Below are 24724 nucleotides of genomic sequence, written 5' to 3' on the forward strand. Positions count from 1 at the left end.
ATATGCATGCACATTTACAACACACGCACATGCATAATACGTTAAAGTTTGCAAATCAACAATATTCCTCCACTCAAATAAATGTTAATAAAATACTCAATTCAGCACACCATTAACCAAAACATTACTTTCCTCGACAAGCAAAAATTACAATCTTAGCATAAAAAGATATTCTTCTCGAAAATCGAGCTTCTACACTTTTCCTTTGAAGTAAACAATTTTTTTTTTATTTTTGGGTTTTTTTTTGTTGAGGGGGACGATGCACATTTTGGCATGTTCACATGTAGGGTCGGTTCACATGAATTTAATGGGAAAGTCTTGTTTGATGCAGGTAAGAGTTAAGTAAAAATTGCATATCACAGATATGTCCATTAACAGCAACTTGCTTTCCTCATGTTAAGATTTATCAAGGGAAAAAAGGTTCCCAGCCCGAAATCAAGAGAATGTTATCCAGGGACCAGAAATGGAAAACTGACATTCCAAACGAATAACATAAAATAACCAAAACATTACGTAAAAAGCAACACACAGTAAATGAGGTACTTGGACTCCACCAAAAACTGAGGCATGGACCGGGTGCAAAGGTAGGGTAAGCGTTCTTTGCTTGGCTAAATATTGGGATCGATAAAAATCTTAAAATATGTTATTTCTTGTCCAAGAGTTCAAACATGAAACACATGATTGAATAAAAAAAGAAATAAACCTAGTTATGAAATTGAATGATAAATTCATACAGACGGAAGGCCAAATATACATACTGAAATTGTCATGGTGTTTATAGTATAGAGTCGTCACATTCTGAGACGTTGTATAATATTGATTTGTTGTGACATGTATCATTAAATTGATCATCTATCCTACATTATACATGAAACACCTAGATGAACTGTACCGTACTACCATACATTGTGTACCAATTTACAGCCCTCGATTAATCCTACGAGGAGGAATGACCCGGTCAGCGAAAGCTCCATCTTACATAGCCTAACTGGCCGAGTGGTCTAGGACGCTGTACTTAGTGCATGTGGTGTTGTCATAGATGTCACATAGATGTAAGCAGAACAACATAAAATGAAAAAAAAAAAAAACATACCAGGAAAGGAATATCATTTTATTTTTGTATCTTCATTTACAATAAAATGGACCTGACAAAGAACGAACATGTCACACAGATTTTTGGGTAAAAAATCAAATGAGTTTCTAAAAACAGGTACATATGCGCTATAAAATTAAAAAAAAAAAATAATAAAGTGTCGATAAAAGAAGAAAAGATTTGGAAATTATGTTACTGAAAAAAAACTTCCCCATAACTTATTTTTTTTTACATTTCATTTATAGGTTTCTTTGCATGTATTTGTCTCGTTGGAAATATTTTAACTATAAAGATATTTTCATCCAACGAATGTGCGCACAACTGACACTTGACTCGATCAATTTTATCCTTTAAAATTTTAAGTACGATACCAATACCCCGCACTCCAACTCAGACTCAAACAACATGAAAAACCCTAAAGTATTGTGTATCCTTGTTTTGCTTGCTGTTGTTCAGGTTAATTCTGGGCTGCTTCAATGGAGAAAAAATGCTGGTAAGTACAGAAAACTTATACGTTCAAACAAGTTTTTCTTTGGATATTACAGCGGTTGACATACATGGTCAGAAAACCGGTTTTGTATTTTAAAGCATATTGCTAGTGCTTTAGTTGTTTTTATGATACGTCTTGTTTTCTTTATCTTCAGTTTATATATGTAATCTATTTCATTCGGTTTGCTTAAGTGTCTATGAAGGTCATGTCTTTCTTCTGTTTCACGTTCTGACCATGTATTTGGATTTAAACGTATTCGGATGGTTCAATTGTTCACGCTTTGGTATTTGTTGCCGATATTCGCGTCCACAGATTAACATAATTGATTTGACACTCTAGTATTACGTAGAACTTCTTTTTCATTACATGTACAGTAAGTAATAAAATCGGGTGGATGATCAACCACAACTTGTATTCTTTGATTAAAATACCAGACCAGAGCTTCAAAAATATCAAATTAACTGAGTAAGTATTGTACATGGTAAAACAAATTTATTTGTACAAATTCGTGTTAATGTTACTGAAAATTGATGCAAAATTTACCATTCAAATCCATATTGTCTTTCAGTTGATACATTATTACTGATAGATATATACTTTTTTTCTTTTAGTTATCATTGTTAACTAGTACACTAAGCTGTTTTGACTTAACCTTGTATGTTGTCACAGCTTTCAACATTTCTTTTTACACGTCACAAGAAAGACATGTAAGTAGGGTATAAACAAATCAATGATGAAACACACCATAATGAATGTTTAAAGGCGTCGAAATATGATATCGAGTTGTAATGAATAGCTTTTAGCAAATGGTCTTCTAATTTCTTACGGAAATATCACAAAATTAAAACTTGTCAAATTAATCATATTATATGAATTCACTTTGGCATTTCATTGGTAAAAATTCCGACATTTCTGTAAATTGAAAGTTTTTGTTTATTTTAGTATTAAGGTTCTTAGTTTAACCTATCCAATTGTGAATATTGTGGAAACATCATCAACGTTACAAGTGCGTATCTCAAACCTTGGAGCTAAACTCTCAGCCAATTGGAAAGCCGAGAAGAAAATGTAAGTATCTGGATCTATTTTAAGGTTTACTAATTTCATAAATGAATATAGGAATATACCAGTTGTATACTATATGTCTATTTTGGAGGATAACGAATATGTTGTCTTAATGTTTATAATAGTTCGTTTTCCTTGTTTTCATACGATGAGGCCGTTCAAACTTGTACATGTCCCATGTCAATTATAAAGAAAAAACTGATCCACATCCGCTTAGATAATGAATAGAACTACAATGAAACATGAAAACGTAAAAACGAAACTAAAACAAACACTTCTTAAAGTCCATTTATGTAAATCTAAATGTGTTTTGGACCTGGGTAAATCGAACACCTGCCTAAACCGAACACATTTTGAGATGTTGACGATGGTTTTAGGTCAGCATAGAGGAGGAAAAATTAAATAATTATTTAAGTTCATCTGATTACATTGTTTCCTTATTATTCTAAAAGAGAAATGCAAAATACTTTACATCTGTATCATTCCAGCTTATTTGTCAAACTCAAAGGAAGAGGATCAGTAACCTTCTCAGGCAGCGGAATAGGAATAAATTTGACACTAAGTAAGATTTTTTAAAAATTTTAGCCTATCTCTAGCTTAGAAATATATAACGTTTTATGCACATACCTTTGTTGTAATTTGTTTCCAATAAAAAATAATTATACTAAATACAAAGTTTGGAAAGAGTAATCAAGGACAACTATACCAAAAATGTAGATCTTAAAATTATTACTTAAAAATATACGTCTTTGGCACATACTCGACTATGCTTTATGTCTAAAAACCGTTCGAATTATGGTTTTGTAAATGCATTTTAAATATAATGCGTGTAGTACTTTTCTCTTTAAGAATTTGCAGTGAGTAAATCATTGTGGAATAAAGAAACACACACATACGTCTTGCTATGAAATTTTATTCCAAATTTTGTCTGAAATACAGATATTGCATTTGTTCAAATGCCAGTAATTTGAGGTACACATTACATGAAATGTATTGGAACGAAAATGGGATCTCCCATTTTCCACTAATATTCTATTGTAACTTTAAAGTCGCTTTTCTGCATCCTCTAAAATTTTTAAGACAAACGAACTATCAACTCGTCTTCAATATATCATAAACTATGTTCATAAATTGTCAAATATGTGGGTTTTTTGATGAAATGATTCTTCAAGTTTTAGTTATGACTGATTCCTACTTAGTCCAGCACTAAATGATTAAACAGATTTTTTTATCAAAGCTTAATGATGATAATAGTTGATCGGAAGCATTAGTATGAACATAAATATTGAATATCAAAATATATGACAAGCTGAAAATTTCCAAACGGGAAGTTTTAAAACAAATACACAGTGAAACCTGTCTAAATCGAATCCATTTTGGACTTTATAAAAGTTGTACGTGTTAGACAAATGTTCCATTTACCGAGGTCCATAATACATAATAAAATGATGTAAAAGGTCTACATCATATACAAACAGTCTGTTTAGACATGTCTCCGTGTCATTAAGGATTCGATTAATAAGGTTTTATTGTATTTGTTTTTGAAATGTTCATGAAATACAACAATTCTAATGATTTGTTGGGACAAAAATTGTAGATATATAAATGTTTCTTTTATTTCCAGGCAAGAGAACCCTTAGAGTGCTCAGATGTGACGACTGGATAAAGACTTTGAGCTATAAAATAAAGGGCAAAAACCTTACAGGAAAGCTTTTTAGTTTTGTGGCCAACATTTTTAGGAAGCGTATAGTCAAGAAAATTAAGGCTGAACTTGATGGAAAGGTTGGCATAACATTTAAATATTTGTACTTTAAAGTTATATATTTATAACAAAATAAAATGTGGCAAAAGTATTCAAAAACAACATTTTTTTAAATAAACCTGAAGGGCATTTTCGAATTGTTAAAAAAGCATTAAAAATTAATTAAATTCTTCAATTCATGACATTGGCAAAGAGGATAAGAGGAGAACATATCAATTCTTTATAATTTATAATTTACTTATTTATTTATTTAGTGTTACTTTTTCACCCTTTCTTTGTAATGTTATGGTTACTATTCTTATTTAAGTATCTGGCCACGCCTGATGGTATTGACAACCCACTGAACTTTACATTTACTTGATTTACTCATTTGTAATGTGATAGGTACCATCTGGGGGATGCTCTGCCATCAGCAAAATCAGATACAACTCCCGGCGTTTTGTTGTTAATATGACAAGAACGTTAGAAATAAGTGTTCAGTCTTACTTTCCTTGTCTTCATTTTTCATCTGTATTTGTAATATGTTCTGTCGTCTACATGATCATGATTATGTATGTGGATCATCTCTGTTCTCTGATTTAATGTTATTGTAATGTACTTTGCTTGTGATGTCTTAAAATTATCATTTTGTTTTGATGCTTGTAATGTAAAAGTAAGAAATAAGTGCAACTTTCACATTTCAGCTTAAGGTAGTAAGATATAATTGATTTGTATAAAGGAATTACATTTGCCATCAATAAACCCCAGAAAACCGACAAACCTTTTGTTTTTAATAGTTATGGTTTATTTTCATTTCAGCTTTGCAGTGCAGTGACTAAGCTGATTCACAGGAATGCAGGGCAACTCGCTAAACAGCTTGGTTTAAGTATAATTGGATAGAAAGACTTACATAACTGAAAAGATTTCTCAGCGCATATAACGATCTCTTGAATAAATATATGTTTTTAAAGTCTTAATCATTGTTTTTATTTAATTGAAGACACCTCCGATTTTTCATGATATTCCATAGAAAGACTATAATTCGCAGGGTACACACTTTCGTCGTTTTCATGGATCGGTCATGGATGGTGGGTGTTTCTAGAAAAGCAGAGGACGCTTACCCTACCGGTGCACGTGGTCCATGCTTCCAGTTTTTAGTGGAGTCCGAGTTGCTCATTTACTTTTTTTACTTTGTATGTATGATTTTAGTTACTTTATGTTCTTTGTTGTGTATGTCTGTTTTCCATGTCTGGTCTTTGTCCCTGGATTACATTCTTTTGATTACCGCTATAACCTTGGTTCCCTTGATTACTCTCTCAAACACCGAATTTGAATTTTTATTGCATCAAACAATGTGAAATACAATTGTAGAAGCTATATATAAATCTTTAAATTCAAAACTTCCCAAAGTAAAAAACAATATGGTATGTTACAAATATATATCACAAAAATTGATATCCATGAATAAAAGTTCCTTCACATTTAATACGGCTAGCTGTTTATTATTGGAAGCACTTAAACCTTAAGCAAGTTTAAACAATATCTAATAATAAAAAAAGTCTACGGCAGGTATAATGTCCACTATTCCGATGCTATAACAGATATTTACATAAATCCAATTAAAAAAAACAAACGCATTTTGGACAATTTTAAAACGTGAATCAAAAGAAATAAATTCTAGGGACAACGACCATGCAAGGAAGATATACACACTCAACAAAAACATTTGTGTCAGTCCTTGTAAGAATCAGGCAGTAGGTGAAACATGGTATAGAAGAACCCATTATCTTGATAGTTTAGTTTGACTATTTCAACGATAGAATATGGGTAATGGGATAATATTTTCAAGAGCTTGATGGTAAATTGAGATATAATTTCATTGAAATGCACTAAAATGAACATCTCAAGGACAGATAACTCTGTCAAAAACTTCATTCTTCTAACATTCTATTTGAGCAAATCCGGTGAAGCACAGATCAAATAATGGACATGCATATCTCTGATTTTTCCCATTTTGCCTGATTCTTACAAACACATACACTTGAAGATGATAATCACATGTACATTGACAAAGATACCAATGCGCACTTCACTAAAGACCAGGAGCATAAAACGGAGACACAATTAGGGTCAGCGTTCTTTTTTTAAATAAGATAAATACCATATGCCCGCCGATTGGCTAAATAAATGTCACCTAAGAGATAAAACAAAGAGTAAAGAACATATATAATCTGTGTTTGTATGGTTTGTAAAGCTGTACCAGAAGAGGTAAAATGTCGTTTATTTCAAGGTAGATGCACGTGTCAGGCTTTCTATGGCAAACATTTCTATTCAAGTTCTATTCAAGGAAACAAAAACTTTTTGTTTTGTATTTCAGGAAAAATTCTTAGATTTAAATTTACACCAGCTTTTTCAACAAGAACTAAGATTTTAAAAAAAATCAAGAATATCACTGATGCTAAACTTTGAACACCGATGGAATAGTTCTGTCAATGTAAATTGGAAATTTGATATTTCCTTTCTATATAATTTGATATATTCTGTATTACACTATAACGCTGGTTTTTAGGAAAAAAACAAGAATGCCCTCAAGTGTTTAAGTAACAGTCTTTCAGAAATTCAGACAGTGATTCATGTATGCATTTCTTGTACAGAAAGTTACTGATCACATAGCCAGTCTTAGTTTTTCACTTGGTGGTTGCGCTTTTCAGATAAAGTTACATAGACTGTATATTAAATTGGCATTTGCAAAACTTGACCTTGATTTGGGTTTATGTAGTTGATTTTTGCGAGAGATGAATGTATGAGTTTCTAAATAGTAAAGATCTGAGTGTAGAAATGATCATTATTGGAAGTATAGCATATGCAGACTGAAAAAGCATTGTTTATTTGGTGGGTTTGTCTGCACTGTGAATCACTTTACCATTGGCAGTGTCTGAATTTTGTGTGGACGGTACTTAATATAGCCGCTGGTAGGTTATCACTCTGGTTTATACTGGTGACTCACAATTTTTCAAGGTTGATTTCAGGTGGATAATTCATCTTTTCGTTATTCAAATCAATACATTGCTGATTGAAAAATCTCAGATTAAATGTTTTTCAGATTACAATTGTTACAAACTTGCAACAAATCGCTAAACTTAAAAAAAAATATATTATCTGAAGTATATGAACATATTGCTATCCAATGCTAGAGTGGAGCAACAGTCTCCCGTGATATGTTTTTAAAGTTATGTGATCGATCGAAATCCATAGTATATTTTAAGAATAAAGGATACTTCACAGAAAGAATAATTACTATTTAGATACAGATCATAATTTCAGTTCAATTTCGTATGTGTAAACAACTACTACAAGAATCATCCTAAGCTTGTCGATATAATATGTTCAAAACGAAAAAGTGCCAATTCATTTTAAATTTGAAAAAAAAAGAATTTACTCAAACGATCAGCGCTAAGTGAGATTTCAATTTACAATACTCTCCTGGCGTTATTTATATTTGACAAACCATATTTTTTTCCAAACAAAAAATGTAAGGTGGAACAACAAACAAGGAGAATACGTACGTTAGACAATATTTTATATGGGTCACTGATTTTGCTAAGTATAATTCACTGATTTGTTACAGGCAAGGATATATATATACTCAACCAAATGTTGTAGAAGGTTAAGCGAAATTGGTCCATCTTTTGGATTTTGGATAACTAATTAGAAATTAAATCCTTGGTCCATGCTCCCAGTTTTTAGTGGAGCCCAAGTTGCTGATTTACTTTTGTTACTTTGTATGTATTGTTTTAATTGCTTCATATTCTTTGTTGCGTTTTTCTGTTTTCCATGTTTGTCTCAGGATTACATTCTTTTGGTGCTCTTGATTACTCTTTGATTTCCATTAGAATCTTGGTTCCCTTGATTACTCTTGGACTTAGAAGAATGTGGGTTTGGTTTAATCGTGACTCTTGTTAGCACAAACAAAAGAAATAAAGAAATAAAAAAAAATGAAAAGAAAAGAAACCTTGAAATATATCTGCACTGCATTTCCTTATTCTTCATCAGGAAAAAAAAACCAAACGTAACCTTGCATAGTCGCGGTTCATATTTAACCATAAAAAGAAACAGCTGTTAAACTTTTCCTGTCTATTTACGCTTTGCAAAATTTAGGGAAATCATGTAGCGATTGTATTATTGGGTAGATATTGAATAAAGTTAATAATCACGGAAAAAATACATATAACAGCCGCAAAAGTTATATTCCAGTTGTCGATAAATTGACCTTTACAATTCTTCTATAAAGGTTCTATTAAATTTATACATTTATATTGTAACACCTTTTAATTTACATTATATATATTAGTCAATGTGTACATTATGTTCGAATACAAGAATAATTGTTACAACAGGTATACTCTACAAGATATCCTTTTTTATACTAAATGTCCGGAAAATGACGACCAATGCTTTCCATAGATTCCACCATCCTTTAACAATTCAATGAACACCTCATCTCCAGGTTGCAGTTGTATGACTGCAGTAACGGCACCAGAAGCATAATTTAGTGATCCGTATATCTTCGCTTGATACGCATTGTTGACTACCAGAACACACTCCACGGTTTTTGTACTTTGGTATGACATAATAGTTGCAGAAAAGCTGTATAGACCGGCTTTCTGAGCACGAAAAACACCGGTATCTTTATTGTATCCTAAACCGACATTCAACCAAACCGTTTCGAATGGAACTTTTTCCCCCTTTTTGAAGAATTTCTTGACCATTCGAGCGGCTGAAAATGCGACTTTTTCACCTGCAATTAAAAATATAATGCATAAGTCAAATAACTATTCGAGTGTAACTGTGAGCGTGAAGCAAGTGCATCAGAAGGGTACGTGGGACTCCTACTCGTTAAAGACAAAAAGACAATTGGATACTTCCACTTATTTGACGCAACTCGCTGTAAACGAACGTTATCAACTAATCTCGCCCTAACAGAACCTTATACGAGAGACCATGAAAGACTGGAGAAATTATTTATTACGTGCAGATGGAAACCGTTCAACCATTTAAATCTATTATACGGATTTTATACATGTACTAGATCACAATACTCAGACTTCGTCTGGAACACAGTCATTTGCCAAATCCACTCTAAATTCACGAAAACAGAAGACTTTACTCCTGTCAATAACACATGTCTTAAACGTTTTTACTGCGTCATGCATCTAAAGCGGAGATGACTGTTAAAAGCAAGAGTTTGTAGACGAAATAAAACCTATAAGCTCAGATATGCAATAGTCATTGGAATCGATTTACGAGTAACTCAATACTTTGGGCTTCTGGAATAGTTTTATGTTGCTACGAGATTGAAGTCATCACCACAGAAGTTTTGTGGTCATCATGAACTCGTTGATCGTTACGGTGTATCCATCGATCTGCACAATGAGAACTTGTTCAACGTGTCATTATTGTCGTTTCCTCTTTCGTCTACGCCGGACTTGACTTTTAATGAGCGGCTCGGCGGGTGTTTCTTAAAAAGCAGAGGACGCTTACACTACTGCTCCACCTTGTCCATGCTCCCATATTTTGGTTGAGTCCGCATTGCTCATTTACTTTTGTTGCTTTGTACGTGTTGTTTCGGTTAATTTATGTACTTTTTCGTATTTGTCTGTTTGCCATGTACGGTCGCATGATTATATTCTTTTGATTTCCGCTAGAATCTTTGTTCTCTTAATTGCTCATTAAATATGTTTCTACACATTGCTTTTATAATGTTTAAATCATGTGAAGCTTTTGCAAATAAAAAAAAAATAATTAATAAATGGACGACGATTAACAATCAAAAGTTTCCTCCCCTTTCATAATCCTAGCGATCTCTATTTCTTTCTAACGGAACGAAAGCTACGTATGAAATTTTAACTCAATATATGCAATTATGCCCATTCTTTAAAGCCCAGTCTCTATTTTCAAATACATTTGATATTTGATACACCAAAATCGGCTATGCAGGGAGACTGATCTTAGACTCAGACAACGAATATTTAAAATTTGATCTCTTCCTTCAAATCAAGTTATGCGTTGTAGTATTTTCTGAAAACAGATTATTTAATAAATAATTAAAGTCTTTTATTTTACAATTATCATCAGCTCCAAACTTGCTATATAAGAATCACATGCATACAATTTTATACGCAGATACAACGTAATAAGTTTCCCTATAAATGTACTCCAGCAACATTAAAGTAAACTGAAAGTAAAACGAAACAAGACATACAAAGACCAGAAATTACTTACTGAGGACAAGTATGCTTTCTTTACACACAAAATATTTTACTCGTCACCGACATTAGCTAAAATAAACTCTTGAAAAGAATCTATAGGCAATTTGAGTTTAGTCTTTATCTCTAAGGAACGGAGTTCAATTATACTTGTTTTAGTAATGCTCGACCAACAATATTCGAACGACATACACTGTGCGTCCGCGTTAAAGCGTCTTACTTCCGTATTACATTCATCATTCCCGTCGCTTCGGAAAAACGGACTTCATGTCATTCATGTTTGAGATCATCTACATAAATTTACATAAAGAGGTGATACATCATAAAACATATTAAATCAATACATGCAAGACTTTTACTAAAGGTGTTTCCTTCAAATTTACTGAAAAGCATCTTAAAACCACTTACAGCATTTTCCTACTTTCTCCTTCAGGTGGTGAAATGACAGCTGTAGACGTTTTAATTCTAGGGGAGCATCATTTGGTTTAGGCACATAGTAGTTGTTATGATGGTCATTCCGATACTCGGAACTTGCTAAAGATGTTGATTGTTTAATAAGAACAATGAAGGTGAAGAAAAGTGTGATGAGCTTCATTGTCGTCCTAAAATTCGAACAATAAACAAATAAACAAACAATAATCTGTAGCAAAATATGAACAAAACAAAATCACATCTATGGTGACAAGTATCACACTTGCATATTGAACAATTGCGCATACAAAATGATTAAAAAAAGGACTTGTCATACAAAACTGTTGTTCAAATAGTTCAATAAAAAATTGCCGATTTAGACTTTACTAAGACAACGTTACGTGAATAAAAAATAACAATATAACTACAATAGATATGTTGAACATGTCCATTAAATTTGGATTCAAATTGTGAAGTTTAACAACACACTTGACATAATTTTCATTAACGATATTAAATTTAAATTTATAAATTTTATAAACCGCAATGATTAATAATATCGTTGACGTCATTGTTAAGTAGCAGTCTTTCTTAGTCTTTATGAAGAAAGGTATAACTATTCATTCCAATCTTTCTGCTTTTAGGAGCTTGTCTTCATTGAACATATGATAGTTTCTATAGCATTTTAATGTCATTTACAAATTATCTCTCTTAATTTTGGAATCTACATTCTTTACATTCTTTATCATTTTTATCCCCTAAGAACAAGGATTATATGAAAAGTCAGATGTTCATTTCTGTTTACTACAACATTTTAATAAAAAAAATATCAAAAATGACAATATGTATTGCGTAATTATTAGATAGAGTATTACTAAAAGCATCAATAAACACGAATTAACATGAATAATAATTTCTGAAACAAACTAAACAAAGGTGATTTTGTAAATAAGTGCTGTTATTTCAGACCTGTACCTAAACATGGTAACTTCAAAAATACAATATTGCAGTAGAAATGCCTATTTAGCCAACCGTTAAATTAACCACCCATTTAACTGAACTTAGTTTTCTACAGTTGCTCTGATAGAACATTATTCAAAGTATGACTTCTTTTTATTATTCATGTTATGTAATGATATGGATATTCACAAAATTTCCATAGAAATTAAATCACTTTTTGTTTTATTAACATATGGCGAACTAATGTTTTTTTTTTCAAGAATGGAAATTCAACATAACGCGAACTAATGTTTTTTTTTCAAGAATAGAAATTCAAACGGAAAACTACTCCGTTTTAAAAACCGTACAGACAGCTACTTCATTTATGTTTGGACATTAAAGCGATATTCTTATTTGTAGCTATATTGTATAAAAAATGCTTACCCGTGTCTACAACTACTGAAAGTTTCAAACGAATCCAACCAGCAAATTACATGTAGTGCCCTAAATCAATTTTTGAAAGATTTTTATAACAACGTTAAACAGAGAACTTTTAACTTACGTTTAATGCCTTCCTCCAGTACATATCAGCGACAAAACTGCAACTCCCTAAGCTTTTATCATCCCACATGCACTCAGATTTAAAAGAAATCCACGTCAAAGACAGAATTTTTAAGTACCTTTACCGACTCAAACCGTTACAGATGCTTGAAACTGACAAAAATATATTATTCGTTATGTATCGATTATTATTATTTAGTACAAATCGTGACAAAAATAATGCAGGCCATTTATTTACAGTGATTAAGCGAACAAAAAAGTCGCAGTTGATTCATTGGTGAATGTTTTTCAAAACACTTAAGAAACAATGGAAGATTGATTTCAATCATTCGAAACAAAATGCACTAAAATTTCAGCGTGTTTATAACGTACATGTACAGGATCAATCAAACATCATCAGTCTTTACAGTGCTAATTCAACACTATTTAGAAGTAATAGTGCCCTCAAGATATTGTCGTTTTTTCTTATTCTGCAATAAAAAAAAATGTCAAAAATAGTACAGCCTTCCTAATTTTTTCGTTGAAAAGTCATTTCAAGTGATAGTGCATATCAATACCGATGGCGACATATTTTTGTCTTACATATACAGGTAAAAATCAAGCAGCATTGGAACCGATTTAAAAGAAAGGAATTGATGGGATTTTATTATAAATATTTGCTCCTTATGCTGCTGATGAGAGGAGATTCATGCTTGAAATACGTGTACCTCATAAAAACATATTTAATTTAAAGTTTTGAATCTGAAATGTTAACTCAGTTTAAACCTTATAACTGTGGTTAATGGAACTAGTCTAAACCCAACCCTGCAAAATCTGATAACATTCGTTAACCAGTCATCTTTAAAAAAGTCTTTACATCAATTAAAAATTTTAAACCTAGATTAACCAAGTACCCATATAAGCAAAATTTACTGTTAAAGTTGGGGGGGGGAGGTTCAGTTTAATTAAATTTCACTGTACTTACAACAGAAAAGCAACATTATTTATCGTTATGACATTCATACCCATTTTTTAAAACATTTTAAAACATAAATAAACCATACTTTTTTCTATTTTTCCCAAATTAATAAAAAATATATTAAAATGAAAAGATAATTAATCTTTATTCTAGTTTATCTAAATTTCATATCACAACTTAGCATAACACAATTTTAACTACAAATTTTTGGACATGTTAGTTATCTAGTCTGTACTAAAAATAACATACCAAGGAAAACATAACATAAATTTCTAACAAAACCACATAAAACTAAGATTTGTACCAGGTTTAAAACTATTCCTAGAAAAAAAAATTATATAAAATGAAGGATCTAAAACGTATATTCCGGATGCGGCATATAATCAAAATATTTCTTAATTTGCTTAGCCAATTGAATTTTTAAATGTCAAAGAGTAATCAAGGGAACCAAGGTTATAGCGGTAATCAAAAGAATATAATCCAGGGACAACGACCAGACATGGAAAACAGGCATTCACAACAAAGAACATAAAGTAACTAAAATCATACATACAAAGTAACAAAGGCAAATGAGCAACTCAGACTTCACTAAAACTGGGAGCATGGACCAGGTGCACCGGTAGGGTAAGCGTCCTCTGCTTTTCTAGAAACACCCGCCGAGTTGCTCATAAAAGGTCAAGTCCGGGGTAGACGAAAGAGGAAAGGAAAACTATGACCCGTTGAATAAAACAGTTTTCATGGTGCAGATGGATACACCATAACGATCCACGAGTTTGTGATGACGACCATAAAACTTCTGTAGTGATGACTTCAATCTTGTATCAACATAACCCTGTTCAAGAAGCCTATTTATTAAATTTCTAGCACGATACAAAAAGTCTGCTCTGGCATAATGTATGAGTTGTGATATGAACACTCCATACGCAGGTGCTGAAGGGATGCTGCCACTGATGAAAGGAAAGTTGACAATATTGATTGAAAAGTCATCACGTTTGTCGTAAAGTTGGTCAATAGTTTTCCTTTACCGTCGATGTCTAATTGTATGTCAAGATATGAGGCTGACTTCAAAGTGCCTGTAGTATCCTTTATCTCAAGTTCTTTGGGATAGATGCAATGTATCAAAGCCCCGAAATTAGGATTGTTTAAAGATAAAACGTCATATATATATCGGAAACTGAGATATAGCCAAACGATATTCTTTCTTTCGGATCAGATCAGCTATAAAGTCAGCCTCATAAGAGTGACGGAATAGGTCAGCAAGTAAAGGAGCACAATGTGTTCCCATTGGAATGCAGACAGTTTGTTGAAAAACACGTCCACCACACTGGAGAAACATGTTGTCGATTAAAACATCTTTGTAAACATCTTCCTCTGTATATTTGGAAGATGATTAGGAATTATTTCTTACAAAGTATGAGGAATCTACCTATATATTTGTATCTAGGTGTACCATCTTTTTTGGAAAAAAAACAACGATGTATAATGTTTTTAAGTCGGGATTTAAACTGAGTATGGGGAATAGAAGTATACAGTGTTGAAAAGTCATAGGTTTTAATGCTATTATATTCAGATAGTAGTCCTGAACTGATTGTATCCAAACATCTTTCGAATTTTTCACGATGCACATTGAATTAATGCCACTACGGGAGTAACAAGTATTGTGGTAGGACTGTAGACCCTCTTTGACAGTTGTGAGTATAGAAATTAAAAGTTTTGAAAGAGATTTGGTGGTATATTTTGCACATCCAGCTATGAAACGTTGTTTGTATGGATTCTTGTGGAGTTTAGGAATCCAGTACATAGACGGTAAATCACAATCATTGTCCTTGGTAGGAAGCCCAAAAAGGATAGCACAGATTTATAGTTTTCCACAATTTCCTCTTTTGGAAAGTGTGGTAGCAGTATAGGTCTTATCACTGCTATTATTTTTCTACGTCTACATCAAAAGTAGTTTAAAGTGCAATAGGAACTTAAAATCCAACTAAAAATTGAATTCTCTTTTTATAGGTAATCTGTTCTTTTTCCTTCGATCTTATTGACAGATTATTTTTTATCCTTTTGATCTTTTGTCAATAACAAAATATTCAGAAATATCAGTCAGTGATTATGACGTCATTTCACCTATTTTAGAACATTAAATTGACCAAAAATGCAAGTATTAGATAACTATAAACAAAATAACAGTTACTTATGTTTTGATGCTGTCAATATCAAGTGGAACATCTCGAATCGTGCGCAATTTGAGAAAACCACATGATATTGTCAGCACTAAAGTAACTATTATTCTATATCGTTTCTTTAAAAAAACATAACAGGAACTCCACATTGTACCTAGAAATTAATTTTGAAATGCATACAGAATTTATTAAATTCATGATAAGAGCGACAACTTTGAAAAATCATTTACCTCTCCATGTTATCATTTATTTCACAGCATATATACTTAGATTGCCATTGCTATGATACTGCACTGGACTGTCCTTATGGAATACCAGACGAAAAGAAATGAAAAAAAAAAAAAAAAAAAAAAAAAAAAAAAAGGCATGCTGATTTGTTTTTAATTAGAATGAGGGCTGTCCAGAAGTCATTCATTATTAACAAAAACATTTATATGTATACATGCTTTCATCATTTAATTGATTTTTTTTAAAGCGCGCTTTATATATATGGCGAGCATTGCTGTTCTAATTAGGGAATTATCTTATTTTCAGTGGTTTACCTCAATAGTTCTCAAAGGGGTACTCTTAAGGTTCCCCAAATTTCTACACCAATTGATATGTTCACATTATTTGATTATTTCCATTTTGTAGACATACATATTAATTACGTATAGTTGTACTACTTAGGGGGTACATTTGTAACACTGTGCATTGTGTTCTTATTTTTAGTGGTTCCCATCAGTAGATCTCAAAAGGGGCATATAAGGTTTCCCAAAATTTTTATGCCAATTGATGTGTTCATAATTGAGTACATCGTTTTGTACCCCTTAAGAATGGAATATTTAGGGCTTGTACCGTTGTCTTAATTAAGGGGATAACAATGAGGTCTTACTTTTAGTGTATAAACTCAATATATCCCTTTTGTGATCTGCACGGTCCCCATAATTTATATACCAATTAAGTTGCTCACTATTGTTTATATTCTATGTGTAGCTCTTTTAAACGGAATTATTTAGAGCGAGTATCGTTATCCTAATTATGGGATGAAACTGTCTGCTACGTGGTCTTACTTTTAATCGTTTTCCACAATAGATCCCTTTAGTGGCACACATAAGATACCCAATAATTTCAACAACAATCGATGTACTCACTTTCTGATTATATTCATTGTGTATCCCTGTAAAAAAAGACCATTTAGGGCGAGTTTCAGTACTCTAATAATGGGAATATACTGCGCGCATCATGGTCTCACTTTTAGTGGTTCACTTGATTCATTTGTTTTGTTGAAAATAACGAAAACTTAATTTGGTTGGATTGAAATAAGGAAAAATAAAACTGAAACAGGTGTGCTGGATACTGTAACATATAGTGTATTTCAGAACTATTGTTTTTTTTTCTAAAAGACATAATGCTAATCTTTTGACAGAATTCTTATAATAGCGACGTGTGTAAAAGAAATTATGTATTAATGTATTATGTCCTAATGTATTTTTCAACATTCTATGACTTTTTAAAATTTATCATGCAACTTAACTTATAGTAGTATATTTATCATTAGTCGTTTTTTTTCATATTAATGGAATGCAATCGTAACCCACCAACACACTGGTAAGCAATCTCATTGGAGAAAGGGAGAACAGTAGACATTTGTCTTTGAAACTCAACATATTTATACTTCGGTAAAAAAGGTATATACACGCAATAGACATTTTGACTTTCGTTCACTAGTCGAATTTCTCCATGATAGCATAGTGGGATTAAGATCTCCAAGATCTCAGTTAAAAGTAGATACGTATTGTGTTTTAATCATGTACGTTCCATCGTTTTCTTTTCTCGCTATGTTTGGTTGTTTGACTACCTGTCTGTATTCTCTCCTTTTTATTTTTGAGTTACATTCTAACAACTAATCAAACTGTTTTGTGTAACGACGTGCCACTTTGTAATCAGAAAATTCTATAGATTATGCTTTTTGGATAACAGATAACTGTTTGAGCGTTTGTTGATTGCACAGTACATGATTAACAAAGTTTTGTCCATTATTGTTGCATAAAATGTGTTAATTGAATAAATAAGAGTTGAAAAAAAAATTAAGCTGGTATAGATAAACATAAAATGATTTTATTTAATTACATTTACAACATTTAGCGATTTTCATATAAAGATGTTATGTTACAAGCCAAGAAGTCTTGATATTTTCGATGCGTTTTTGTCTATCAGTTTTGTCGCACCACTGCACAACTGTGAAAAGAAAACATTGCAAAGATTAGGTAGTTGATTATAAATAACATATAACAAAATGTTGTTTTACGGATAGTTACAAATCATATTACTATAAAAACGTATATGGCATATCAGTTTTTTTCTTTTTACCCCAATTATATACCAAAATACTTGTTATTCATTCGCAAACGCTTCCTTTAATCAAAAGATGTTAATATAGCGGACGTTAAAATCAAAATACGACCAGTAAATATACTAAAGCAATAACTAAACATACATTACGTGTCGTCATATTCCATTTATTCAATGATTTTTGTATAAACCGAACCTGAATTAACAAAAAAGACTAGCTGTTTAAGTTTGGCACTTTTTGAGTTACTTCGTAACGGTTTGTATATAGTTTGAACATCGGTAAACCGAACATCCGTCTAAAGTAAACAAGTTCTACAGATCAAAAGATGTTCGGTTTTAAGAAGTTTCACTGTATGACCAATTTGTTAAAATAACTTAGGATTATGTCATTTCTTTGTTGCAGCTTTCAAAGATAAGTAGGAGAAGTAGAAGTATCAAAGCTACAAACGGGTGAAAGACAAAAGACATAAGGAAGTTCTAACAGACTTACGACGAAAAACTAATTACACAACAGACAGAAGAACAAACATATACAAACTTTAACAAAAGTTACGATTTGGCAAAAATCTTGGGACAATCTTAGGTGTCTCGAGAGGGATTCTGTTTTTGTCATCTTCTGATACATACCTTCCCTTTTAATTGTTTCTTAAGAAATGTTTCGACGAACTTTTTAAACACCTTGGTCAACCAACTCAAAATTTTCCCAGCAATGTTCTTGCCCTTTATGTCAACACGTATGTTGTTAATCCAATCATTGCAACCTTGAACTTTAAGTGAACTTTTTCCTAGGTTTATAAATTAGAAACATGAATATTAATATGTTATTGTTTATTAGTAAAAACAATATCAAACAGTCGTATGGAGAATACAGAAATTTGCCATATTGATATGATTTCTATATTTGAAATTCCAGGTTATTGAAATACTGAATAAATTATATGGTATAAATTATTTGTCCAAGCATAAGAATGAAAATAAATGAGGTTTTAAATATTCTAGATCCTAAAGACTTTCTCAACCATTCGTTGTTATTTTAATTCTTGACATTTTTACCTTTTGGTCATACTTTTATTCATCAGACGGAATTTATTTGTCTTTTTTATGTCGTAGAATTTTGTTTGTTTCTTATCTGAATGTAAGGAAAGCGAATTTTGTTTTCAGTAAGTTGATTATTGAAGAGCTCCAAATTTTATCATATTGATGATGGATTTCTATATAATTTATTTTCAGAAGTAGTACGTTTTTTTGGAATTGGATAAAAAAATGACCATCATCTCAGACCGAATTTTGTAATATGACTGTGACGTCATCAAACTTTTTTTTTATACTTTGGTCCTTGAATTTTGATACTAAATTAAATTATAAAGAATGATTGTTACATTTTTATCTCAGGTTATTTAGAGTTTATTTCTTCATAAAAATAAAACAGTAATTCCTTAAACACGTTTTGAGCAATACAATGATATAGAGTATGAATGTACCAAATTATATTTCATTACTTCTTAAAGGAATAGTTCAAGTTTTCTTTAGCAAACAAAATGATATCCAATATAGCTTAAAACATATGTTCTACTTCGTTCATGTAATATTACTATATACACAAATTTTCCTTTGAATCTAACTAATAAAAGATAACAAAGAAACCTGTTTGAAGTAAGACTTTCCAGGGATACAGAGAAAAGTATAATTAAGCAAACATTGGACTTTGGTGTATTCATGTACAAAATAATTATCTTACTTAGAGTCAAATTAATTCCGACACCTCTGGCAGAAGCTTGGATTGTTCCTCCTGCTTTGAGTTTGATAAACAAGCTAAAACCGAAATTCAAAGTTAGTTAAAATTAATAAAGTCTCACGTCAGGTTATTATTTGAATATATCGACGAAATTCATAATCAAATCATAAACAAATGCCAGAGATATGCATAAAATTTGCTTAGTAAGTAACAACAATCCAGAAACATATAATACTCTAGTTACCAGGGAATATTTTTTTCTCGGAAAATTAAATCTGGACCTACGCGTAAAGGTAACTAACAAAGTTATTCTTATGGAACGTATTTCTTTACTGCCATGTGTTTACTAATCATGAAAATCACACAAAGTTCAAGTAAATTGCAAATTTATCTATACCAGAAATATTTATATCTTAGTAATAAACACCTAAAAGCATTGTTTTTCCCAGAAAATGCAGATATATGCTGCAGAAAAAAGGTAAGACATCATTCGCCTTAAAACGACATTAAAAAATTAACCTAGGTAAGTTGGGAAATGTCTGCGTGTGTATATTGTTTTGTAATGAGTATCTTTGCTCACTGGTGAACGGTTTTTCTTATCTCGACAATTTATCACATCAGAATTAATTGTCGTTTTGATAACAAAAAGTACTGTCTAATTTCTCAATAAACATCAGATTTCATTCTGATTTATAAAACATTATATTTAATTTGATTTGAAGATAAAGATATGAATCGGGTAAATCATTTATATGGCTATTATCTGTTTTATTGTCTTTGTCTTTGTTAAACAATCTGGTTTCCGCAGCTATCGTATTCAGTGATGAAATAAACTTACTCTTGATAATATTTGGTTCTAATTACGGCACCGCAATTGATGACGAATGGAAATGAAAATAAATTCAGCAAATATCATGAAAACCATATTTTCATGTATATCGGTATTTGAATTTATATTTATCTTCACAATTAATAGAAAAATACGTATCATTATAGAAAGACTAAGTTGAGGTCTTACTTCATTTGGGAAAATCAACAAATTTATCAAGAACTAAAAATATATAAACTACAAATATCTCATAAGTAATTGCAAACCTTTTTACTACTTTCAAAAACTTAGTTTAAGATCTATGATAATTCTTTTAATTCATAAGCGTAACATCTGAAGATCGTCAATTGGGATTACTTACATTTTCTTTTTTGCACTCCAGTTGGCAGAGGCTGTAACACCGAAATTTGAAATGAGTACATTTAAAGTTGATCCAGTTTCTGTTATCTTCACAGTCGGTAGTGTTAATCTTAGAACCTTAATACTACATAAAAAACGAACGTTACATGAGAACAAAGAGTAATCAAGGGAACCTAGGTTATAGCGGTAATCAAAAGAATGTAATTCAGGCACAAAAGACCAGACATGGAAAACAGATATACACAACAAAGAACATAAAGTAACTAAAATCATGCATACAAAGTTACAAAATCAAATGACCAACTCGGACTCCACTAAAAACTGAGAGCATGGACAAGGTGCACCGGTAGGGTAAGCGTACAATCAAACCAACCATGCAAAAGCCAAAATTCAAGCAATCCAAGATATTAGTTAAACATAAAAATGAGATACGATATGTTGAAAACATAAAACATTCCCTTTGGAATGCTGGCCATTTGCTAGATTATTTGGAAGATTATTTTGAATCATTGTTTTACAAAGTATGAGGAAACGGCACCAAGAACAAGAAATTTCAAGTAATTTATACAGCATAAATAAGTTGGCCATATCTTAATAGCGTTTGTATTTTAGAGGACGAGTTATATTGACATGAGTTCAATCTTTTCACTCATCATTTTAGAATTAAAAAAAAACATACTTAGTAAGTTTGGCATCCTTGTACGTCTGGTCAGGTATTGGAGGGATCAAGCTGATTAAGTCATTACCAATCAGTCCACTGATTTCTTTCTCAGCTAAAATGAATAAATGTATAGATAACGATACGATACAAAGTAAAATATGATAAAACTAGTTTAAACAAAATCAAAAACAGAAACAAGAATAAAAGAAAAGATTTAAAATGAACGCCTTGACAAGTGTGTAAGCTCCTTTTTAAAAAATCATGCAATCAAATATTTTGATCAAAAATAAATTCATCTGGTAAACATTATGATTTTGCAAGATATATTCTGCGCGAATCATCACCTTACATAATCTTAGCAGCAACAATAATTATAAAATTCACGCGACGCGAAGTACTTGAAATAATTTATATTTCCCAGTTTATTATCCACCAACTTGTATGGACTAATAAGACGATGTTGTTGGGGTTTATTCTTGAAAAAAAAACCCATTAAAACCCAATACAGCATGATAAGATACGAAACAATAATCATAATCACACTCTTTTATGTCGATGAAACAGATTGTAGAACCATTGTGATTATGTATTTGATAAGGACAAATGATTTTTTGTTGTTTTAAGTAGCAGTCCAGTTAAGAATCATGCAAAATGTGATTCATGGGTGAAAAACCTACATATTTTTATTTTTGATATTTTGTTCAAATTGCCATAGTAAATAGAAATTAACAATCGGTTTTTCATATAACCCGTGTTCTTAGGAAATAAAAATTTATAGAATGCACTGTAGATTTCAAAATTAAGGGAGATAACTCTCTAAATAACACTCAAATAAAATGGAATCTATTGGATGTTCAGTGTTGATTATCTCCTAAGAGCAGACAGATTGGAATGCATAACTACATTTTTCATAATATGGACCCATAAGACAACTTAATTACAAAAAATGAGAATGTGTGGCCTTTTTTTGGGGTGTATCACATTTTCAGATTTTGCATGATTCTTACAAAGACAGATACTTAATTCATATAACTTTAGAATTTCCCTTCATACTTACTATTAGCTCCGCGTTGCTTTTTTGGAAAAGTTCGTGCGGATAATTAATAATAAATGAAATGTTTCCGTAATAATTATTCATGAAATATATGAAATGTACTAAAAAGATAATTATAACTAAACGGTTTGAAATATGTATTACAATGATGTGCTTAAACATGGGGATAGGTAATTAATAAAATTAAAACGTTAAAAAGGAAATGCAGATTTTAAATGCTGAAAAAGCCATAGCAACAAATTAAAATTAAAAATTACTGACAAAATGATTAAATCCATACAATTTTTTAAAACATTCGGCATTATACTATATCAAATTTACATACCAGCACCCTTCTGTGAGCTCGATATCCCTGCTGTTATCTGAACAACGGTCACCAATAGAAAAACCGGAATTAAGCCTGTCATTATAGTTTTGTTAGAAAGATGACTCCTGTATTCCTCAAAGATTGGATATAAAACAAACTACGCTTCATATCCTTTTAGAATCCTTATATATCCATGATTTTGAATGGCATTCTACAATAAAACCAAACATTTATCATTTGTAAACCATAACCGTAGGACTGTCAAAATTTTCCAGGAATTTTAAAAAGTGTTTGAAAAATAAAATCTAGGTGTGGATATATTTTGTAAGAATAACATGTTTTATACTTCCAGGAATCCCAATTGCAATGAGTAGATATATAAATAAATAAATAAATAAATAAATAAATAAAACAATCAACAAATGCATTTCTATAGAAATATACATAAAACAAGCACAAGAAAATTAACAAAAGGCAAGACAAAAAAACAAAAAAAAAATCAAAGGAACCATGACGCTAGCGGAAATCAAAAGAATGTAACCACTTACAAAGACATGGAAAACAGACAAACACAACAAATAACATGCATCTGTTACTTTGTATGTATTATTTTTGTATTCTTTGTTGTGTTTGTCAGATTTTCCATGTCTGGTCTTTGTCCATGGATTACAATCTTTTGATTTCCCTTGATTACTGTTTTGAGGGACAACCGTTTGCTTATCCTATTCGCCCCTTTCAGCTGTTGTTCCTTGTTTCAATGAATTAACAAATGTAAAAAAAATGTATGAGTGCACCGCTCCGTTGAAGGCTGGGCCCAACTCATATTACAAATTATACAACATAACCTAATGTATACTGATTAAGTACATCTGAACATAGATATGTCTTATAGTCTTATTTTGTTGTTGTTGTGTGTGTATGTGTGTGTATCTGTTTTTTTGTATTTTAACTTTTATGTGTAATACAAAGCGGCATCGTGTTTGTCCTATAGTTTTTCTTCGTAAGTTTGGAATGCAAGCCATTCTAGCAAAGTTTTAAAGGGTTGTAACCCATAAGCACACGACAGCTTGATTAAAAGTAAACAGTTTTCTTGGAAACTCAAATCCCTTTTACTTCGCTAGTTACCTTATTGGTTTGAACGAAGATTTTTAAAAGCATCCAACCGCTTACCATATTTCCAATAAATCAAATATTTGATTTTGAAATCTGCTGTTGTAGGACAGTACATCAGGCTGACGGAATGGACAGTTACATTGTATCCTTCGCATAAAAATATTAGAGTAATCAAGGGAACCAAGATTATAGCGGTAATCAAGAGAATGCAATCCAGGGACAAAGACCAGACATGGAAAACAGACATACATAAAAAAGAACATAAAGTAACTAAAATCATACATGCAAAGTAACAAAAGCAAATGGGCAACCTGGACTCCACTAAAAACTGGGAGCATGGACCAGGTGCACCGGTAGAGTAAGAGTCCTCTGCTTTTCTAGAAACACCCAACGAGTTGCTCATAAAAAGTCAAGTCCGGGGTAGACAAACGAGGAAAGGAAAACTATGACCCGTTGAAAAAATCAGTTTTCATAGTGCAGATGGATACACCATAACGATCCACGTGCGAGTTTATGATGACGACCATAAACCTCTGAAATGATGACTTAAAAAAATGAAGGCGGAGTCGGTCTTTGAGGTACATGTACATGTATGACCGAAGTACAATAATCATAGAAAAAACAAAGTAAACA

General features: G+C 31.5%; 3 protein-coding genes across 4 annotated transcripts; 1 reads left to right on the plus strand and 2 right to left on the minus strand.

Moving 5' to 3' along the window:
* Positions 1–1426: 1426 nt before the first annotated feature.
* LOC148606957 (uncharacterized) lies at positions 1427–5363 on the plus strand. Its single transcript, XM_088546608.1, has 6 exons — positions 1427–1586; positions 1958–2048; positions 2526–2648; positions 3134–3207; positions 4270–4427; positions 5206–5363. The coding sequence occupies exons 1-6, from the start codon at positions 1499–1501 to the stop codon at positions 5284–5286; spliced, it is 615 nt and encodes a 204-aa protein (XP_088402734.1). The 5' UTR covers positions 1427–1498; the 3' UTR covers positions 5287–5363.
* Positions 5364–8505: 3142 nt separating this feature from the next.
* On the minus strand, positions 8506–12711 carry LOC148606958 (cerebellin-1-like). 2 transcript variants are annotated; one of them, XM_088546595.1, is made up of 3 exons: positions 12565–12711; positions 11061–11254; positions 8506–9184 (listed from the first exon to the last, which is right to left on the minus strand). In XM_088546595.1, the coding sequence occupies exons 2-3, from the start codon at positions 11245–11247 to the stop codon at positions 8808–8810; spliced, it is 564 nt and encodes a 187-aa protein (XP_088402721.1). In that variant the 5' UTR covers positions 11248–11254; positions 12565–12711; the 3' UTR covers positions 8506–8807. The 2 variants fall into 2 exon arrangements, with proteins under 2 accessions (XP_088402721.1, XP_088402722.1); XM_088546596.1 differs by lacking the exon at positions 12565–12711 and adding an exon at positions 12447–12551.
* Positions 12712–17778: 5067 nt separating this feature from the next.
* Positions 17779–23156, minus strand: LOC148606959 (uncharacterized). Its single transcript, XM_088545132.1, has 6 exons — positions 22997–23156; positions 21636–21729; positions 20958–21080; positions 19771–19844; positions 18660–18817; positions 17779–17918 (listed from the first exon to the last, which is right to left on the minus strand). Exons 1-6 carry the CDS (start codon positions 23076–23078, stop codon positions 17850–17852), a joined length of 600 nt encoding a protein of 199 aa, XP_088401258.1. The 5' UTR covers positions 23079–23156; the 3' UTR covers positions 17779–17849.
* Between the last annotated feature and the right edge of the window lie 1568 nt (positions 23157–24724).

This window comes from Perna viridis, chromosome 9, assembly GCF_037379345.1.
Source record: "Perna viridis isolate PV_CMFRI_1.1 ecotype Kerala chromosome 9, ASM3737934v1, whole genome shotgun sequence".
NCBI classification, from domain to species: Eukaryota; Metazoa; Mollusca; class Bivalvia; order Mytilida; family Mytilidae; genus Perna; species Perna viridis.

Excerpts from the sequence above, each read along its gene's own strand:
- LOC148606957 (XM_088546608.1), top strand. The coding sequence starts at position 1,499 with ATGAAAAACCCTAAAGTATTGTGTATCCTTGTTTTGCTTGCTGTTGTT. Across the intron at positions 1,587-1,957 it reads TCAATGGAGAAAAAATGCTG|TAAGTAATAAAATCGGGTGG; the intron begins GTAAGTACAGAA and ends TTACATGTACAG. Across the intron at positions 2,049-2,525 it reads AAAAATATCAAATTAACTGA|TATTAAGGTTCTTAGTTTAA; the intron begins GTAAGTATTGTA and ends TGTTTATTTTAG.
- LOC148606958 (XM_088546595.1), bottom strand. The coding sequence starts at position 11,247 with ATGAAGCTCATCACACTTTTCTTCACCTTCATTGTTCTTATTAAACAA. Across the intron at positions 9,185-11,060 it reads GGAGAAAGTAGGAAAATGCT|GTGAAAAAGTCGCATTTTCA; the intron begins GTAAGTGGTTTT and ends TTTTAATTGCAG.
- LOC148606959 (XM_088545132.1), bottom strand. The coding sequence starts at position 23,078 with ATGACAGGCTTAATTCCGGTTTTTCTATTGGTGACCGTTGTTCAGATA. Across the intron at positions 21,730-22,996 it reads GAGCTCACAGAAGGGTGCTG|CTGAGAAAGAAATCAGTGGA; the intron begins GTATGTAAATTT and ends TATTCATTTTAG. Across the intron at positions 21,081-21,635 it reads AAGGATGCCAAACTTACTAA|TATTAAGGTTCTAAGATTAA; the intron begins GTATGTTTTTTT and ends TTTTTTATGTAG.